The 20913-nt window shown below is 39.9% G+C and overlaps 1 protein-coding gene, 1 long non-coding RNA gene and 1 other non-coding gene across 5 annotated transcripts in view; 1 reads left to right on the top strand and 2 right to left on the bottom strand.

Annotated features, from left to right (window-relative positions):
- Positions 1-718: 718 nt before the first annotated feature.
- Positions 719-16467, bottom strand: LOC132680912 (uncharacterized). 3 transcript variants are annotated; one of them, XR_013555359.2, is made up of 4 exons: positions 15297-16272; positions 12376-12478; positions 9052-9210; positions 719-5338 (listed from the first exon to the last, which is right to left on the bottom strand). It is a non-coding gene; the product is annotated as an uncharacterized LOC132680912 (long non-coding RNA). The 3 variants fall into 3 exon arrangements; XR_009610750.3 differs by lacking the exon at positions 719-5338 and adding an exon at positions 16357-16467 and having other exon boundaries at positions 5362-9210; positions 15297-15431; XR_013555358.2 differs by lacking the exon at positions 719-5338 and having other exon boundaries at positions 5362-9210.
- LOC132682502 (U6 spliceosomal RNA) lies at positions 743-849 on the bottom strand. The gene has a single exon (XR_009611691.1). It is a non-coding gene; the product is annotated as a U6 spliceosomal RNA (small nuclear RNA).
- Positions 16468-16488: 21 nt separating the features above from the next.
- ADAM19 (ADAM metallopeptidase domain 19) overlaps positions 16489-20913 on the top strand; it is an 82849-nt gene continuing 78424 nt past the window's right edge. The window contains exons 1-2 of the mRNA XM_060634847.3: positions 16489-16681; positions 19687-19772. Of these exons, the coding sequence (XP_060490830.1) occupies positions 16615-16681; positions 19687-19772 (153 nt within the window). The 5' untranslated portion in view covers positions 16489-16614. The remainder of the gene's footprint in view (positions 16682-19686; positions 19773-20913) is intronic.

Below are 20913 nucleotides of genomic sequence, written 5' to 3'. Positions count from 1 at the left end.
TCAGAAAAGAGGATATCCAATGACCAATAATTGTATGAAGAAGTTCTCAACCTCATTAATCATCAGGGAAATGAAAATTGAAATCTCAGCTCTATACTGACACACCCACCAGATGGCTAAAATTTTTAAAAGTGTTATCAAGGATGTGAACAAACCAGAACTCTCTTATAAAGCTGGTGGGGTGTAAACAGGTACAATCGTATTGTTAAACTGTTTAGCACTATCTACTAAGGTGGATCATTCTTGGGTATATACCCCAAGGAAATGCAGATATTTATTAACCAAAATATGTTCACAACAGCACTGTTTATAATAGTCTGAGGCTGGAAACTACCCAAATGTCTATAAATAGCAGAATAGATAAATAACTACTGGTACCTTCCCATAATGGAGTACTATATAGAATAAGCAACTTATAACTACATAAATAATGTGGAATCTCACAAAAGAAGCCATTCCAACTGTCCCCCACCTTTCCCTACTCCCACAAGGTAAACCATATACTGTGTGATTCCATTTATATAAAATACAAAAAAGGTAAAATTAGTCTATACTGTTAGAAGTCAGACTAAAAGTTCCCCTAGGTGGGAAGGGGATCTGAGAGCAGAAAGGGGCAAAAGAGGGCTTCTGGAGTGCTGGTCATGTCTTTCCTTTCTTTCTTTTTCTTTCTTTCTTTCTTTCTGTTATTTATTTATTTATTTATTTATTTTTAAATATAATTTATTGTCAAATTGGCTTCCATAAAAAATACGGAAGCTTCACGAATGTGCGTGTCATCCTTGCGCAGGGGCTGTGCTGACCTTCTCTGTGTTGTTCCAATTTTAGTATATGTGCTGCCCAAGTAAGCACCATATCTTCCTTCTTGATCTGGGTACCAATCATCTCTGTTTCAGTTGTGAAAATAGTTGAGTGGTATCCTTATTATCTGTGCATTCAATACATGTATGTATGTTGTACATCAATCCAAAGTTGAAAAAATGTTTCAGTGAACATCCTTGTAGTGATGTTTTTGCAGATATCTCTGTTTCTTTCTCTTTTGACCGAATTCCTAGATGTGGGATTGCTAAATGAAATGGTATGAACATTTTTACAGCTTACAATACATCTTGTCAACTTGTCAGGGACTGCTTTTATTTATCTTGTCTCCCTATGCCTAACACCAAGCCACTAATTGACGTGACCAAATGAATAAATGACGGACTTCTTTCAATTCCTTGAATGAAGCAGACTTTTTCAAGACTAAAAGCAGTTCCTATTTGCTCTTCCCAGAAATCTCTTCTCCCTGTTCATCATACTGCTGTCAGCTTAAAAGACACTCAAATAAGAGGCTTCCCTAACCATGCTGTCTAAAGTAGTCCTCCATTCTTATTCTGTCTTAGCTCCTCTTGTTTACCAATCTCAATGCATAATTATTATATCTGATTTATTTGTGTAGTTGCTTGCTTATTGCCATTCTCCCACTGGACTCTAAGTACCACGAAGATAGGAATGACGTATGTCTTGTCCACTATTTTAACCCCAGCACCTACCTAGCATAGTGCCTAGGATGGAGAAGGCCTTTATGTTAGGCATTTTTGGCCACAAGGGACAAACTCCTAACTCAGATGGACTTAACCAAAAAAAAAAAAAAAAAAAAAAAAAGGAAGAAGAAGAAGAAGAAAATTTTTTGGTTCATGTAATTGAGAAATTCAAGGGGTATAAATAAACAATTTCAGACATGCCTGGATCCACAGGTTCAAATAATATTATTAGGCCAGGTTGTTTCTTTACATAGTAGCAAAAGAACTCCTCACCAGCCCCAAACGTACATTGCTAACCATCTCTGAAGAAAAGGAAGATACTTTCTGATAGGCCTGTCAAGAGTCTTGGGGAGGATTGTCCAGCTCAGGGACACATACCCAACACTGAGCCAAGCTCAGTGGGTATGGGGGCAGAGTTCTATACCCAGGCCTTGGTTCCTTGACTGTCTCTGAGGGGCTGGATGGGTGGGAGCGGAGTCTCTGTCCCATCCAAACCACAAGCGCTGATGTGGAGAGGTGCAAGACCACCGGGGGCTAACTTAGTTGCCTAACTCCCAGTCCAACTTACCACTTGATTAGCTGCAGGGACTCAGCTCTCTCAGTGGGTGTATGCAGCCATTAACTGAAACCAGGCAGCTGAGACCTAGAAGTAATTGAGCTATTTTCCAGCTAAGTGGGGCCAGCTAAAATTAAGTGCTTCCTTGAACTTTGATTGCCATTTTTAATTAGGCAGTATATTGGCATTCCCTGAATGCCTTCTCCCTTTCCAATTTATTTGGGATTTAGGTGGAGGTCTGCCCTTTGTAACAAAACATAGGGGTAGAATTCGTATATAACATTTTCTTTCTTCCCAGTCCTTATTCTAAACTGAGTCTGTTTATACGGTTTTCTTGATCGGCTTAAATCTCACACCCCCACCCTTAGGGTTTATTCACCTCCTTCACCTGTTTCAGTTGGATCAGCCTAAAGTTGACTGAGCTAAGTGACAAATAGGGATTTTCTCATTGGTATGCAGAGGTACATCAGATACATAAACTCACTGGCAGTCTTTAGTATTCACTGCCTTGCAGACTCATCACTTTAGATTTCCAATTTGGCTCCTTTTTCAGGGTTTGTCCATGACCTTGAAGAAGTCAATTCCCTCTTTCTGGACCTTGGTAGCTCTAGCTATAAAATGAAATAATTACCTCGTCTACTGAATAAGATGATTTCTGAAGATGATCTCTGATCCCGGAATTACCTTTCCCTGCCTCTCCTTTGTAATCTGGTGATGAGAAGGTTACCGTTAAATGTGAGGTGGCTGCGGGATCAGCCACATGATTTGTGGATTCCCATACAAAATGAAAATGTAGGTCCCCTTTTCCAAAAAGTATCAAGAATTTCAAGATAGCAACAGCAGAGCATTTAGCCAAGTATGGGGTCCTTCTGAGAGTGGGATCCTGTGCAACTGCCTGGGTAGCCCTGGTGAAGCCAGCCATGGATGCCTGAATTAATTAGATAGGATTAACCAGCCATGCTGATGCCCCTCCTCAAAATTCTGCATTATATGTCCACTGTCTTTTGCAAGGATAGAAAAATCAAATAAAATAAATGAGTGATGTGGGCTGGGGGTGGTGGTGACTGTGGCAAAATGGAGAGAACAAATATTCTCCCTAAAAGGAGCAGCTAATATTGTCTGCCAATTGTCATCATGGGAGAATTTAGGCTTATAACTGTCCAATCTTTTAATGTTTGAAAAGAAGCCAGGGTCAGGATAAAAAACCAAAAAACCAAAACAAACAAACAAACAAACAAACAAAACCTCCCGATTTTTCTTAAATGTTTATTTTTGAGAGAGAGAGAGAGAGAGAGAGAGAGAGAGAGAGAAAGCATGAGCAGGGGAGGGACAGAGAGACACACACACAGAATCCAAAGCAGATACAGAATCTGTCAGCACAGAGCCCAATGTGGGGCTCGAATCCACAAACCGTGAGATCATGACCTGAGCCAAGACCAAGACTGGGATGCTCAAACAACTGAGCCACCCAGCCACCCCCTGATTTTTTTTGTAATGTTGGTAACTGTTGAGAAAAATTATCTAAAATTTGGAAATGAGGCAAAAGGATAATTGCAATTTCTTTTAATGGCATCTGAGAGCAGTGGTTCTGAAAATGTGCTTTCCAATCAACAGCATTAGTATCACAAGGCATTAGCATACACATGCTTATATGTAAGTAGCATGAATAAAAGCAATGATGCAAGGGACAGGAGGGAGAAATTGAGATTATATTGTTCTTATAAGGTACTCACAGTACCCTTGAAGTGGTATAGTGTTATTTGAAAGTAGACTTGGATTAGCTGTGGTATATTACAAACTTTTTAAAAAAGTTTAAAAAAGGGAAGTATAATCCATAGGCTAAGAGAGAAAATGGAATCATAAAAGATGTTTGAATAAAACCACAAAAGGCAGAAAAAGAGTGGAAGACAAAAACAAGAACAAACAAGGACAAATAGAAAACAATAACAAATATAATAGATATTTATCCAACTATATCAATAATCACGTGGAATGTCAATAGTCTAAATGCACCAATTAAAAAAAGAGAGAGAGAGAGATTGTCAGGGCGGATAAAAAAAGACCCAATTACATGTTGTGTACAAGAAACTCACTTTAAATATAAAGACAGTTATACATGAAAAGTTAATGGATGAAGAAAAATATACCATGCTAACAATGTTCAAATGAAAGCAAGAGCAGCTATATTAAATTCAGAGAGAGAGCAGATATCAAAGCAAGGAAAGTTACTGGGGATAAAGTAGGGCATTACATAATGATAAAGGGGTCAATATTTCAAGAAGACATAACAACCCTTAATATGTCTGTACCTAACAACAGAGCATCAAACTATGTAAGGCAAAAACTAATAGAATTGCAAAGAGAAATAGATGAAACCACTATTATAGTTGGAGACTTCAACACCCCTCTATCACAAAGGGACAGATTCAACAGGCGGAAAATCAGTAAGGATATAGTTGAACTCAACAACACCATCAATCAACTGGATATAATTGACATCTATAGACTAGTTGATCCAACAATAACAGAAAACATTTTTTCCTCAAGATCACATAGAACATTCTTCACTATAGGCCATATTCAGAGCCATAAAACAGACCTTAACAAGTTAAAAAGAATAGAAATTATACCATGTCAGCTCTCAGACCATAATAGAATTAAACCAGAAAGCAATAACAAAAGGATAAATGGAAAATTTCAAAATACATGAAGATTAAATAATACACTTCTAAATAAGACATGGGTCAAAGAAGAAATCTCAAGAATAATTTGACACTATTTTGGGTTAAATAAAAATGAAAACCAGCTCATGAAATTTATGAGGTATAGTGAATGTAGTGCATAAATGGAAATTTATTGAATGTGTATATTAGAAGGAAAAAAATTAAAAAATAGTAATTTAAGCATCCACCTTATGAAACTAGAAAAAGATGAGTAAATTAAATACAAAGTAAGCACAGGAAAATAAATAATAAAAATTAGAGCAGAAATCTATGAAAATGAAAACAAGAAATCAATACACAAAGTCAATTAAGCCAAAACTGGTTATTTGAAAAGATCAGTAAGTAGGTAAGCCTCTAGCCAGGTTAACTATGAAAAGAATACCGAAGACACAGATTACTAATATCTGAAGCAAACGGAGGGAGGGGCAGCTGGGTGGGTCAGCTGGTTAAGCATCCAACTCTTAATCTCAGCTCAGGTCTTAATCTCAGGATCATGAGTTCAAGCTCTACATTGGGTTTTCCACTGGGCATGAAGCCTACTGAAAAAGAAAGGTTTTAAAATAAGAAAAAAAAAAAAAAAGAAAAGAAATGAAAGAGGGTACATCAGCACAGATGCTATGGACATTAAAAGGGTAATAAAAGAATACTATGAACAACTCTATACCCACACATTTGATAACCTAGATGAAATGGACCAATTCCTTGAAAGACCCAATTTGCCAAAACTGACACAAAAACAAATAGGCAAAGTGAATAGGCCTATATCCATTAAAAAAAATTGAATCAATAATTAATAACCTTCCAAAACAGCACCAGACGCAGATGGATTCACTGGTAAATTCTGCCAAACATTTAAGGATGAAATTATACCAATTCTCTACAATCTGTTTCAGAAGATAGAAGCAGAAGAAATACTTCCTAACTCATTATATGAGGCCAGCATTACTCTTATATCAAAACCAGGTAAAGATATTATAAGAAAAGAAAACTACAGATCAAAATCTCTCATGAAAATTGATGCAAAAATTCTCAATAAAATATTAGCAAATTGAATCCAGCAATGCACAAAGAGAATTATATACAATGACCAAGTGGGGTCTCTCTCAAGTATGCAAGACTGGTTTAACATTCAAAAATTGATTAATATAATCTGTCACATCAACAGATTAAAAAAGAAAAATCACATGATCATATCAATAGATACTTTTGCCAAAATCCAACACCCATTCATTATAAAAACTCTCAGTAAACTAGGAATTTCCTTAACTTGATAAAGGAAAAAAACTAGAGCTAATATAATATCATAATATAATAATATCATATCATATCATATCATATCATATCATATCATATCATATCATACTTAATGGTGAGAAACTTAAACCTTTTCCACTAAGATGAGGTACAAAGAAAGGATGCACCTTCTCACCACTCTTTTGCAACATCACACAGGAAATTCTAGCTAATGCAATAAGATAAGGAAAGAAAATAAAATATGTACAGATTTGGAAGGAAGAAATAAAATTGTTTTCCTTTGCAGATGTCATAACCATCTATGTAAAAAAATCTGAAAGGCAGACCAAAAAAGCTCCTGGAACTAGTAATTTTAGCAAGGTTACAAGATATACAAGGTTAATATACAAAAGTCGATCACTTTCCTATATACTAGCAATGAACAAATGGAATTTGAAATTAAAAATTCAACATCATTTATATTAGCACCTCCCAAAATGAAATACTTAGGCATACGTTTAACAAAATATGTACAAGATCTAGGTGAGAAAAACTATAACCTTTGATGAATGAAATAAAAGAAGAACTAAGTAAATGGAGAGAGATCCCATGTTCATGGATAGGAAGATTTACTATTGTCAAGATGTCAGTTCTTCCCTTGGAATGCCTGGGTGGCTCAGTTGGTTAAATGTCCAACTCTTGATTTCAGCTCAAGTCATGATCTCACAGTTGGGAGATCGAGCCCCATGTTAAGCCCCACATTGGGTTCTGCACTGGGCAAGGAACCTGCTTAGGATTCTCTCTCTTTTTCTCCCTCTGCCCCTCCTGTAATCACATGTGCTCTCGAAAGAAAGAAAAGAAAAGAAAGAAAGAAAGAAAGAAAGAAAGAAAGAAAGTCCATTCTTCCCAATTTAATCTATAGATTTAATGCGATCCTTATCAAAATATCAAAATCTCAGCAAATTATATTATGGATATCAACAAAGTCACTCTAAAGTTTACATAAAGAGGCAAAAGACCCAGAATGACCAACACAATATTGAAGGAGAACAAAGTTGGACAACTTTAAGACTTACTATAAAGCTACACTAATCAAGACAGTGTGGAATTGGCAAAAGAATAGACAAATAGATCAATGGAACAAAATTAAGTTCCCAGAAATAGACTCACATAAATATAGTCAATTAATCTTTGACAAAGGAGCAAAATGTTGTACAATTGAGCAAAGATTTTTCCTTTCCACAAGTGGCACTGGAACAACTGGACAACCACATACAAAAAAAAAAAAAAAAAAAAAGGAATTTAGACAAAGGCCTTACATTCTTCACATAAATTAGCTAAAAATGGGTCATGGACTATGTAAATGTAAAACTAGAAAACTCCTGGAGGGTAATATAGAAGAAAACCTATATGACCTTGGGAATGCGGCAACTTTTTAGATACAACACTAAAGGCACAATCCATGAATAAGATAATTGGTAAGGTCGACTTATCAAAATTAAAAAAAAAACTTTTGCTCTGTGAAAGACAATGTCATTGGAATGGAAATATAAGGCCACAGACTGGGAGAAAATGTTTGCAAAAGACACATTTGGTAAAGGACTGTTCTCCAAAGTACACAAAGAACACATAAAATTCAACAAAAAGAAAGCAAACAGCCTGATTAAAAAATGGGCCAAAAAATTTAAGATACCTAACCAAAAAAGATATATAGATGGCTAATAAATATATGGAAATACTTTTGACATCATATTTTATTAGAAAATGGCAAATTAAAATGAGATAGCACTACACACCTATTGGAATGGCTAAAATCCAAAACACTGACAACACCAAATGCTAGCAACAGTGTGGAGCAGCAGGAACTCTCATTCATTGATGGTGAGAATGCAAAATGGTACAACTACTTTGGAAGACAGTTTGGCAGTTTCTTACAAACTACACATACCTTTTGATTTATTTTTATTTTTATTTTAAAAACTAAACATAATCTTAACATACAGTCTACCAATCATGCTCCTGGATATTAACTCAAATGAATTCAAAACTTATGTCCGTCCACACAAAACCCTGCACATGGTATATATAGCATATTTATTCATAATTGCCCAAACTGGGAAGCAATCAAGATGTCCTTCAGATAAAGAAACTGCCGTAAACTAAAACAACACAATAGTATTCAGTGATAAAAAGAAAGGAGCTATCAAGCTATGTAAAGACATGGAGGAACCTTAACTGGATATATGCCCAGTGAAAGAAGCCAATCTGAAAAGGCTACATATCATATGATTTAAAATATTTGACAATCCAGAAAAGACAAAACTATGGAGACAGTAAAAAGATCAGTGATTGGAAGTTTGGGGTTTGGGGTGAGAGATGAATAGGCAGATCACAGAGGATTTTAAAGGCAGTGAAACTATTCGGTATGGTATTTATAATGGTGGATACATATAGTTCCATATTTGCTAAAACCCGTAGAGTGTATAACACTAACAGTGAACCTTAATGTAAACTATGAACTTTGGGTGATAATGATATATCAGGGTAGGCTCATAACATCAACCATAACAGACATATTACTCTGGGGGGGGGGGGGGGGATGTCAATAGTGGGGCAGGTGGTGCGTGTGTGGGAAAGGGAAGTAGTGAATTCGTTATGCTTTCTGTTCAATTTTATTGCGAACCTAAAGCTTCACTAAAAAATAGTTTGTTAATTTAAAACGATGTACTTCCTTTAGGGTCAAGTAGGAGCAAGCAAGTATCAAAGCCTCTTTCCTAGCTGTTCTGCCAGCTGCGGAGGCAACACCCTGTGTTTCCGAGGATGGCCTGAATTCAGCCCAATATCCAGAGTGACAAGGAGGAGATGAGGAAAAAAAGGTGATTTGGCCAGGAGTTTGAAGCTGGGATGCCCTGTGAACTTGGGGCATGGTAGATCCCACAGCCACCTCAGGCAATTTCACTTCTTCAAGCCTCAGTTTGCTTATCTGTAATAATATTAGAGTATCATAGTGGTTACAGACCATTATGGTTTCAGTGGCTCTGAAGTTCCTCATACTTCAGTTGTGAATTCAAGCTTTGTCTGCAACCTAGCAGCTTCATGAACGTGCTTCCATCACCACCTTCAGTCTCAGTTGCCTCATCTGTAGGAATATCAGTAGTACCTATGGTAGAGAGTTGTCCTAAGGATAAAATGTGATAATGCACTGGTTACACTGTATGCCTTGTGTAATCAATTATGACTATTATTAATAGGTGAACCATATTACATTGCCAAAGTTTGACCCTTTCTGATCTACAAAATCAACAATTCTGTATGCTTTGACCTTATATCTTTTATGGAACTATTATGGGCACTGAATGAGATAATACAGGCACTGTACTTGCTACCATCACATGATAGTGATTATTATTATTATCCACAATTCTGGGGACAGTACCTGGTGTTGAGAATTCAAAGGCCCAAGACACATTAAGAAACTTGATCATTCTCTGTAACTGTCATTTCATTTACTTGTCAGTTCCTATTCCCATCTCTCTTTTTCCTCACCTCCCCCTACCCTAATTGTTACAGTAGAGACCTTGTCTTAGAAATCTTTGTATTTGTAAGGGCACCTGGGTGGCTCAGTTAGTTGAGCGTCTGACTCTTGGGTTCAGCTCAGGTCATGATACCAGGATCATGGGATCAAGCCCCATGTTGGGCTCTCTCTTTCTAAAATAATAAAAAAAAATGTTTTAAAAGAGAATCTTTGTGTTTTTAGATTCTAGCAAATGCTAGATACATAATTAACTGCTCAAGAAATGCTGTTGAATGAGTGATTCCAAGAGCTTTATGGGTTTCCCAGGGGTTGGAGGGATTTGCTTCTCCTGTGGATTACTAAGAGAAAAAAAGGAACTAAAGACTAAAATCTTGAACATAACCAAAGAACTTGAGTAAAAGACCCATTTAGGCTTTAATTGCTTCTGTCAAAATGGACCCAATAATCCTAATCTGGTCCCCTCACAGAGTACTTGAAATGCAAAAGTGTTGCTGGGAAACAACACATATATTAAAATGGCTAAAATCAAAAGAACTGACAATACTAAGTCCTGCCAAGGATGTGGACCAATTGGAACTCTCATGTATTGCTGGGAGGAATACAACACCGTACAACCACTTTTAAAAGTACTTTTTTGTAGTTTCTTACGAAGTGAACATATTTAACCACAAGACCTAGAAATTTCACTCCTAATTATTAACCCTAGAGAAATGAAAACATAGGTTCACATAAAACTTGAATATTTATAGTGACTTCATTCATAATTGTCAAAAACTGGAAACACCCAATGTCGTTCAACAGGTGAATGGATAAACTAACTGTGGTATATCCACACAATGGAATATTACTGAACAATAAAAAGGTGGGAACTATTGATACATGCAACAACGTGGATGAATCTTAAATACATTATGCTGAATGAAAGAAGCCAGACTCAAAAAGCTAAATTCTGTATGGTTCCATTTATGTGGCATTCTGGAAAAGGTAATGCTAAAATGACAGAAAGCCAATCAATGATTGCTAGTAGTTGGGAGTGATAGGAAGCAGGAGTGAAGTTTTGGGGGTGATCCTAATTGCAGAAGTGGTTGTTCAAACTGTATGCATTTATCAAAATTCATAGTCATGTACACTAAAAAACATGGAGACTATTAATTATGTAAATTATACCCAAACTGGACTTTAAAAAAAGAGCTAGTTGCTGGAAAAATGGTTTACAAAGCAAAGTTGTCACTGGGCCAACATTATTCCCATAGTAAGGGCCAGTGAAGAAAATTCTCCTAAGAGCAACTTGGAAGTGTGCTGAGCCAGAATGAAATAATAACAATTAATTATTTAATTTATAATTTATCTAATTAAACATTTATGATACCTTCTAAATGCTGGTGGGACAAAAGAAGAACAAGGTATACCTCCTATTCACAAAAGGCTCACAAGGTAGTAGGAGTGGGGTAAGGAAAAGAAAATTACAGTATAACAGGATCATTATCTTTGACAATAATTAAAGAATCAGTATATAATTAGACTCTTCACACATCACACAATTAAAAGCACAAGCTAAGCATTATACACTCCTCACCCCTGTACTTAATAGCAGTAGAATGAGGATAATAAAAACTAGCACTTATTGACTGCTTACTACGTGAGAGGTGTTATGGTAAGCAACCATTTAAGCCTCACAAAAATCCTGTGATCTAGGAACCATCATTATCACTGTCCTTTATAGATAAGGCAACAAGTCATAGGAAAGTTTATTTTCCCATGGTCACACAGTTGTAAAGGGTAGCACAGGGATTTAAACCCTGGTATGATGGTCACCTCCTAAACATGACAGTATACCGTAGCTACAGAGAAACAGTGACCTGGGTCACTTGGACTCCCAAAATTTGGAACCGGTTGCTCTAACTTTGCCTCAGTTTCCCTAACATTGGAGGAGAGAGTCAAGCATGCAAAACTCTCTGTGTAAGACACCAGGGTAAACCACTATTCCTCTTGTGATCCTTTCCTGTGTTTACCATTTAACCCATCCACCCCCATTACTAAAATAATATGTAATTGTAAAAAATGGAAGAAGCAAAAAAAAAAAAAAAAAAAAAAGATAAACAAAATGCAAAAAACAAACAAATAAACCTTCATCCACCCATAGTCTCACCACCTAGAGGCAATACTCTAGCATTGTGGCACATTTCCTTCTAGTCTTTTTAAGAAATGTCTTTTATTTACATAGCTGAGATCATACTTAAATGTAATTTTGGACCCTGCTTTTTTTCACTTAAAATCAGAGCATAAACTCTTTGTAAACGCTATTTTAAATGAATGTATAATAATCTATCATATAGATACTCTACAATTTATTAACTATTCCTTCACAGTTGGATATTTAGGTTATTTCCAATATTTTCACTATTATAAATAACACCACTATTAACATTCTAGTCCATAAATCTTGCAGATTATTTTTTTAGGATAGTTTCCCAGAAACGTAATTACTAGGTTAAATGTCAAGAATATTTTAAAGATTACATAGAGATGTAGTATTCTTTACAAATACAAACACATTCTTTACAAATAAATGGAAAGGCTTCCGTGGGGTCAAAAGTCATTTGTATGTTTGTTTCTGTGTATAAGTATGGAGTTGAGGGGGTGATGAGAGACAGAATTGGGAACTTTCTCAGTACTTGGTCAGTGCAGTAACCACTTGACTTTTTCTTTTATGAGCTACTTTCCAATTGTCAGGGGCCCATGATGGTTAAATATTGATCACTGAGTGCCAGCAAATGGAAGCAAATTTCATGTACAGAGTTTGTATACCTTTTGCAAGTATATTGTCCATAGAATCAGTGAGACTTGGCACCTCAGTGTTTTTCACTGGGCAGCACCTTCACCACCATTTCGTCAACCATTCTCATAGCTCCTGGGTGAAATGGGTTGGAACAGCCATTACCATTCTCAGGTCATTGGTTAGAAACTGAGGCCCAGAAAGAAGTGACTTACCCAAAGTTACAGAGCTGGTTGGAGAGAGCTGGGACTAGAATTCTACTCTCATGCTTCTAGGGTAAAAGCCCCTGTTACAAACTGAATTATGTCTCCCCACCCCCCAAACCCACATCACCCATTCATATGTTGGAGCCCTGACCTGCAATGTTACTATATTTGGAGACAGGGCCTATAAGGGGGTAATAAAGGTTAAAAGAAGTCATAAGGGTAGGGCCCTGATCTGCTAGGATTAGTGCCCTTATAAGAAGAGGAAGACCAGAGCTCTCTGCACACACAAGAGAAGTAGCCATGGCAGGACACAGCAGAAGGGGGTTGTCTACAAGCAAGGAAAAGAGACCTCACCAGAAACCAACCTTGCTGACACACTGATTGTGGACTTCCAGCTTCCAGAACTGTGAGAAAATAAATTTGTGTTGTTTAAGTCACCGCATTTGTGGTATTCTGCTATGGCAGCCCTAGCAGACTAATACAGATTCTGGTATCAAGAAGTGTGTGTGTGTGTGTGGGGGGGGGGGGGGGGGGGGTGGAGGAGGAAGTGTGGGGAGGGGGGTGGTTTGCCTAAAAAATGTGGAAATTGTTTCTGGAACTGGGTAATAGGGAGAGACTGGATAAGCTGTGGGGTGCATGCTAGAAAAAAAAATCCTAGGTTGTCTTGAAGGGACGGTTGGTAGAAATTGAATGTTAAAGGCAATTCTGGTGAGGGCTGAGGAAGGAACGAGAAGAGCTATTAAAGAAAGCATCTCTTATTTTAGAGAAGACATATCATCATGGACAGAATGTTGGTAGAACTGTGAACATTAAAGGTGATTCTGGTGAGGCTTCAGATGGAAATGCAAAACATGGGAATGGAAACTGGGAGAAAGATGATCCTTATCAGGAAGCAGCAAAGAACTTGGCTAAATCGTGTTCTAGTGTTTCATGGAAAGTAGAAATTGCAAGTGATGAACTTGGAAATTTAGCTAAAGAGATTCCTAAGCAAAGTGTTGAAGGTGTGGCCTGGTTTCTCCTTGCTGTTTATAGTAAAACATGAGGCAAATGAGAGAGGCAAATGGAAGGGATTGGTAAGCAAAAACAAACCAGAGTGTGAAGATTTGCAAAATTCTCAGCCCATCCATGTTGCACAAAACAAGAGTGCATGTTCTAGGGTGTGTCTGGCAAATCACTCTATAAGGAGGCCAACCCATGCAGTGTATCAGCCATCTCAGCAGAAACCAAGAATAGAGATGGGATTTATACCAGCACAGACATTGCCAGTTTGGACCAAAGGGAACAGAGATGGGATAAGATAAAGGAAGGCTATTGGATTTCTACAGGACAGGATAATAAAGCTATTTGGCTGTGAATATGCTTTATCCTTTAAGAAAAGAGGATTGACCCTGAAGGTGATTCACAGATCATCAGGGCTGCCATTCCCACTATATGCCTAAAGCATACAGCCCAGAGAGCAAGACTATTTCCTTCTGGGTTTCAGAGGGTAGGGCCTCCTCTTGGCTTCAGGGCTCTGGGCTGTCCCTGCTTAGTGCCTCAGGGGCAGGGCTACAGCAGAAAGCCACAGGGTGGGGCTCTGCCCCCAGCGGAGGAGGCAAGGCTACTGCCTAGTGAGGATGACACTACTGACCAAGTGGGTCCAGAAGGCAGAGCATTCCTCAAGAGGATTATTCTAGAGCTTTAAGACTTAGTAGAATTTTCCTTGCTAGGTTTTGAATTTGTCTGGGACCTATCACCCCTTCCTTCCTGTTGATTTCTCCCTTTTGGAATGGGAATATCTATCCTATACCTGTATTTTGGAAGCATGTAACTTGTCTGGTATCTAGGTAGAGAAGAATTTTGCCTCAGGATAGGTCATACTTGGAGCCTCACCCATATCTGATTTAGGTGGTACTTCGATAAGACTTTGAACTTGGAACTGATGCTTGAATGGGTTAAGACTTTGGGGATTGTTGGGATGGTTTGAATGTATTTTGTGTACAATGAGCACATGGATTTTGGAGGGGTCAAAGGAAAGAATATTAAGGACTGAACTGTGTCTCTGTCAAATTCATATGCTGAAGCCCAACTATCAGAGTGACTGTCTTTGCAGACAGGGCCTATAAAGAGGTAATAAAGATTAAGTGAGATCATAAGGATGGGGCTCTGACCTGATGGGATTAGTGTCCTTATAAGAAGGAGAAGAGAGAAGAGCTTGGTTTCTTCACACAAGGAGAGAAGACACCATGTGAGGACTCAGTGAGAAGGTGGCCTTCTACAGGCTGGGAAGAAAGATCTTATGGAAAACAACCCAGCCAGCACCTTTATCTTGAACTTCTAGCCCCCAGAACTGTGAAAAAAGTGTTAATCCACCCAGTCTGAGGTATTTTGTTACGGCAGCTCAAGCAGATGATTATAGCCTCTAAATACATCAATGGCTGGGGTGCTTGGGTGGCTCAGTCAGTTAGGCATCTGATTCTTGATTTTGGCTTGGGTCCTGATCTGGCCTTTCAGTTCATGGGATCAAGTCTGGAGTGGGGCTCCACACTGACAGTGTAAAGCCTGCTTGGGATTCTCTCTCTCTCCCTCTCTCTCTCTCTGCCCCTACCCTGCTCTCATTCTCTCTCACTCAATAATTAAATAAACTTAAAAAATACATCAATGGCAAGACCATATACTTTATTTATCCCACGGGTACCTAATGGTTTTGATAGACCTACCTACTCATCACCTTCCCAATACAGAGTATTTTGTTGAGTTGTACAAACCTGGGTCTGAAGAGAGAGGTGCTGTCAAGGAACAGATGACAAGAGGTCTGAGGCTTGGTTTCTAGAACCAGGCTTTGCCAAACCTTGCCAAGGGATCTTGGGCAAGCCACTTCCCTCTGGTTATCAGTTACCCATCTATAAAATAAGGTATGCTGCATCAGACTCTGGAGTTATACTCATGTGGGCTTGAATCCAGACTCTGACATTAGCTGTGTGACCTTGCACACATTACTTGGCCCCTCAGATTTAGTTTTCCCATCTCTAAAACAGGATAAGCATTAGCCCAGGGTATTACTGGGCTAACTGAAAGATGATGTGCAGAGTCCCTGGCACATTTTAAAGGACAATACAAGTAGTTCTCTTCCTAGATTAGTTAATTAATTAATTAAGTTAATGTATGTAAAGTAGTGAGGACAGTGTCTGGCACTTAGTGAGGGCTGTATCCAGTTTAGTTACTTTTTTTTTTTTTTCTTCTTACTTGAACAGAGAGTAGGTCCTCAGTAAGTGAGGTCCTTATTATTATTTTGGAGGCTCATCTCCCTTCATTTCCGTCCAAAGGCCTAACTCCTAACTATAGCTAATTTCGGTTTTTCCCCAAATACAGCCTGTGGGCTTTCCCGCCCTAGTACATTTGTCTATTCCGTTTTCTCTGCGTGGTGCTCCATTTCTCCTCCTCCGGAGCTCAGATGTCTTCTCTTCTGGGAATCCTCTCTCCGACACCCGCCTCCTCCCAGTCAGAGGAATGGCTCCTAGATTTGTGTCCTGCTAAGAAAACAACTCCATATAGCACTTAGTTCTTTGTGCTCGGTGATTCGGTTAACTCTTTCAGAGCCTGCCTCCAAGAGTGGCGGCCTCTAGGGCACGGTGCTGGGTGAGTAGCCTCTGGGTGTCACCCAAGACGTCTTAGCACAGTGTGGGACAGAGGAAACGGACCCTTGTGCAGACAGGGGTCCAGTTTTAACTCCTAGAAGCCCGAGCCCCCCGACCCTCCCTAGGCCTTGCGCACCGTGAAGCCTGCCCCTCCTCGGGCTCCGACCCTCCCTCCCCCGGTCCCCATTACCTGAGCCGACTGGGCTGCCCAGGGGTCCCCCAGGCTCCTCCTCCGCGGTCCCTCCGCCCCCTCCTGGCGGGCGCGTCCCCTCCTCCACCCCGCGGCGGAGCCCTGCGGAGCTGAGGGCGGAGCGTCGTCGCCGATGGCTGGGAGCCGGGCTGGGAGGCGCTGGGAGAGCAGTGGGATCCTGACGCGCCGCCGCCTGGCCGGGGGGCTGGCATGGCCGCGTGCTTGTGAGCGCGGAGCGCGCAAGGGGCCGCTGCCACCATGCCCGGGGGCGTGGGCGCCGTCCGGCTCTGCCTGCTGGCGCTCGCCCTGCCGGCGTGGACCAGAAGTAAGTGGCGGGGTGCGAGGGCGCTGGGTGAGGATGGAGATGGGTGGGCTGGGTGGCCGGAGGACGTGGGAGTCGCCCCCTGCAACTCCGCGGGGCTGTTCCCCCGCGGTCCCCCAGCCTGGGAGCCCGGGCTTTGTTCCCACGTTGTGCACCCCGGGAGGTGGTGGGGGTCCGGGAGACCCAGAGCAGGCAGAAAACAGCCGGTCCTCTCCCTGGCTTGCCTCCCTCTCCCTCTTTCTCTTTTCCCACTGTTTTTCTGCTTTTGGCTTCTTTCCGCTGCTTTCCTAGTCTCTCCTCCTTTCTCCAGTCTTTGTGTGTGTGTTCCTATAAATATATATCGATAAAATTGGAACCGTACCATATGCACAGTTTTGTGTCTTGCATTCTTCACTTCACAGTGTGAGCGTTTGCCACATCGTTACATTCTGCAAAACATGACTTTAATGACTATAGATTAAATCAAGAAATCGCAGAAGTGTAATCTTCAAAAAGTTAAAAATATGACTCATACAAATATAGGATGAATGGGTGGCAAAGATTCCTTCAATTCATTAACGAGGCTGCGAGTAGGGTGGTGTAGCTGGTTGAAAGCATTAGAGGAACAGGGATGGTGCAGGTATCCAGGAATTGTTGAAATCATGTGCTGGGACAGATGTGAAAGTGGTCAGTGCCCCATCCGGGGAAACAACCATAATCCTTAGTTATCTTTCTCCCATACTAAAGTCATTTGCCTCTCTACCAGACAAAAATTTACAGTTAACATGTTAAGTTCACAGAGTATGGTTTTTTAATTCGTTGTAAATTAAAAAAAAAGTCAAACAAATGTACATTCCCCTAGAAAAATTTGGTGATGTATGAGAGGGCCTGTTAAATAGTGCTCCAGTGTGACATTGAAAGGACATCCTGCTTGCTTTTTGCCTCATTTGCAAGTTTTGAACAATTTTTCTTAAGATATACTGTGTTCCTCTATTATTTAGACTTGCTTTCAGCATTTTTTTTTTTTGCGATCATAAAGATAATTTCATTCCTTTAAATATTCCATTAAATGTCGTATAATTCCTTTTTGTTGCAAAGAATCCAGACTTCTGAGAGCCACTGGAGCAGGGACTATGCCTCTCTGGTTTCCCCATGAATATCAAGCACCTAGCATAGTACTTGGTAAATAGTTAAGCATTCAGAAAACATGAGTAAATGGATGCACTGCTTCTGATTTTTACCAGTATGATGATTCTAATGCTAGTCTAATGAGATTATTTTTTCAGATATATTTTGATTGAGAATACATTGTATCAGTAATCTGAAAGGAACATCAATCACTCATAATTTTGCCACTCTAACAGAACAGCTGTGGCTATCTTTCATATCACTCATTGTATTCTATGTGATTGATGTGGTTGGTTTAGAAAGAATAGATTTTTGGAGTCTCCCTAAATCTAGGTCCCCCACCCCAGGAGTCCTATGGATTTAACCTATTCTTGTGGAGACTAATTTGTTTAGGTTTTGGGAAACTACCAGTTTATCGAGGTTATCTGCAAGAGTGAGGTCTGCAGTGCCTAGAACAAATCTCTCCTCAAACAAGTTTCAACTCACCTTTTTTTTGCAAAATGGGAATCCTGCTGCTTATCTTGTCTTGAGGATGAAGGAGAACCAAGTGGTGATAGTGATTTGGAAAGTAGGAAGTGATCTGCAAATGCAAACTTGCCATTAGGAAGCTCAAGGTAATGCCAGGATGCTTTGTGGTTCTGGGAGCACTTTCACTGTGACTCTCCCCAGCAACGCTGTGACATAGGCAGGTGGGTATCATGGTCTTCATTTTACAGATGAGCAAGCTGAAGCTCAGTGGGAATCACCCATGGGCCTGAATCTGACCCATGATTCTGAACATACCCAGAATCCGACCACTTCATTCTTCTCCACTGAGGTCATTTTAGTCTGAGCCACCATCATCACTCACCAGGTCTCCAGCCTGGCCATCTTGCTTCTACTCTCACTCCCACACCCTCCCCCACCATACCCCCCATCTCCACCCAGCCGGCAGAATGATCTTTTAAAAACTGAATACAGAGCATATTGCTCTGTGTCTAAACACTCCAGTGCCTACTGATCTGTTTATTTTGAGAGAGAGACGGACAGAGAGAGAGAGAGAGAGAGAGAGAGAGAGAGCGTGAGTGCACGTGTGAGTTGGGGAGGGGCAGAGAGAGAAGGAGAGAGAGAAATCCCAAGCAGGCTCTGCACTGTCAGTGCAGAGCCCCATGAGGGACTCCATCTTGTGAACCATGAGATCATGATCTGAGCTGAAATCAAGAGTTGGATGCTTAACCCAGGGCCACCCAGGTGCCCCTTCAAGTCTATTTATAATAAAATCCAGACACTTTCCATGGCTTCTGTGATACAGACCTGTGGCTCTCTTGCTGACCACATCTCCTACCAACTTTGCTACTCATTGACTAGATTCTACCTAGTAAATCTCCTACCAATCAACCACATCTCCTACCAACTTCCCCACTCATTTACTAGATTCTACCTCTACCTTCTGCTTGCTCCTTAAATGGGCCAAGTCCACTTCTGCTCACGCATGACCATTGATTGCTCTTGCTAGCGCCTCTCCCTGGGGCACTCTTCCCCCAGATCTTTGCATGGCTACCTTCTGGTCTCTCAGATCTTAAATGCCATCTTTGCTGATCATCCTGTCTAAAATAGGTATTTCCTCTTCAGTGTCTCTTTATTCTATGACCCTGTTGGACCATTTGAGAATATTTGTGGATTGTGCATCTCTCACCTCTAGAAAGTAAACTGTGGGGAGTACAGAGACCTTGGTAAGCCCTGTGTACCACTATATGGCCAACAACTAGCAGAGTGCTTGACTCAGGAAGTGCCAAGAGCCTGGCATCCAGCAGGTCTCCTAATGACCCAATAAGGTGTTCTTTCCAGTTGGCAATGCATGCCTAGCTTAGCTAGGGTGCAAACTCCTGGGATACCAATGGTTGTGCATCCTGTATTGGCAGGAGAAAACGGGGAAGGCAGCCCCCAGCTGCAGCATGAACTAATAATACCTCAGTGGAAGGTTGCAGAAAACCCCACGAAAGAAAAGGTAAGACCCCAAAATATCTTATTTTCAAAGGCAGGAGCTGACAGCTCCATTCTGTGAAGTGGCAGGCCACCTTCTTAATCTTCCTGGAAGCCCAGTTATCATTATAAGTTCTGTTTCTGACTCACTCTACATCCTCTCTGTGTATTAGTTTTGAAAATCCCAGATGGGACTTGCCTTCATTGTATGACAAACTTGTAGAACACTTTCAAATGCTATTAGTTGAGGAAATGAAAATTATTGATGCTGACACAAGCTAAGTGCAAATAGTCACAAAAATCACCATCTCTCAAATGGAATTGATTAAATATTGTCATTGCTATATTTTGTCTATATATACATGCTTTATTTTATTGATGACATAATTTACTTGAAGAGAAAAATAATAATTCAAGCTATTTTTAAGAGTCAGGGAGGGATCTAGTACTGGGAAATACATCTTAAAATGCAGTAGGGCTCCTTGGGCCATAACACCAGAAAAATGCACAGGCTTTCTCAAGGCGATTGGGAGCAAGACAGAAAATATTATCCTGTTATGCAGAGAGGACCTGTACATCTAGGATATTCTTTGTGGTTCTGGTCTTTATAGTTCAAGTGAGTCATGAAAGGGCTAGAAAGTAAGACATGATTGCTGCGTGCCAGTAACCAGCTATGGGACTTTCTACTTTCTGAACTTCGGTTTCCTCATTTATAAAATAGGGCTTAGAGGGGATAGGAAGAAAGAGGACTGTGGAGAAGGGAGAGTTAATAAGGTCCTTTGGGCTCATGATTTATTGGGCAGCATATAAAAGCAGGAAAGACTTCAGACTTTGTGGCTTTTGAGTCTGGAAAGGTAAATGGGGGCTGGGGGTGGAGAAATGCTTGGAATCCTTGAAGTTATGGCTAGAGTAATACAGACATGTCCAAAAATGCTTCAGTTTGAATTTATTAAGGGAACTTCCTGCAAAAATTTTAGGAGAAATGAAAGTAAGTAACATTTTATCCTAAAGACAATAAATGCATGGAATTCATTTCATCAAAAAGTAGGAAAGGCTAAAAATAGCTTCAGGGAAAGTCTAGACAGATTGATGGATGGCTATCCTAGAGCAGGTTATTTTTAAAAAACAGGATCTTGGATAGTCCAATTTATCCATTATTGCTCAAG

Source organism: Panthera onca, chromosome A1 (assembly GCF_046562875.1).
Source record: "Panthera onca isolate mPanOnc1 chromosome A1, mPanOnc1 haplotype 2, whole genome shotgun sequence".
Classification (NCBI taxonomy): Eukaryota; Metazoa; Chordata; class Mammalia; order Carnivora; family Felidae; genus Panthera; species Panthera onca.
The sequence above is the reverse complement of the archived record's forward strand: the minus strand, read 5'-3'. Positions and strand labels throughout refer to the sequence as shown.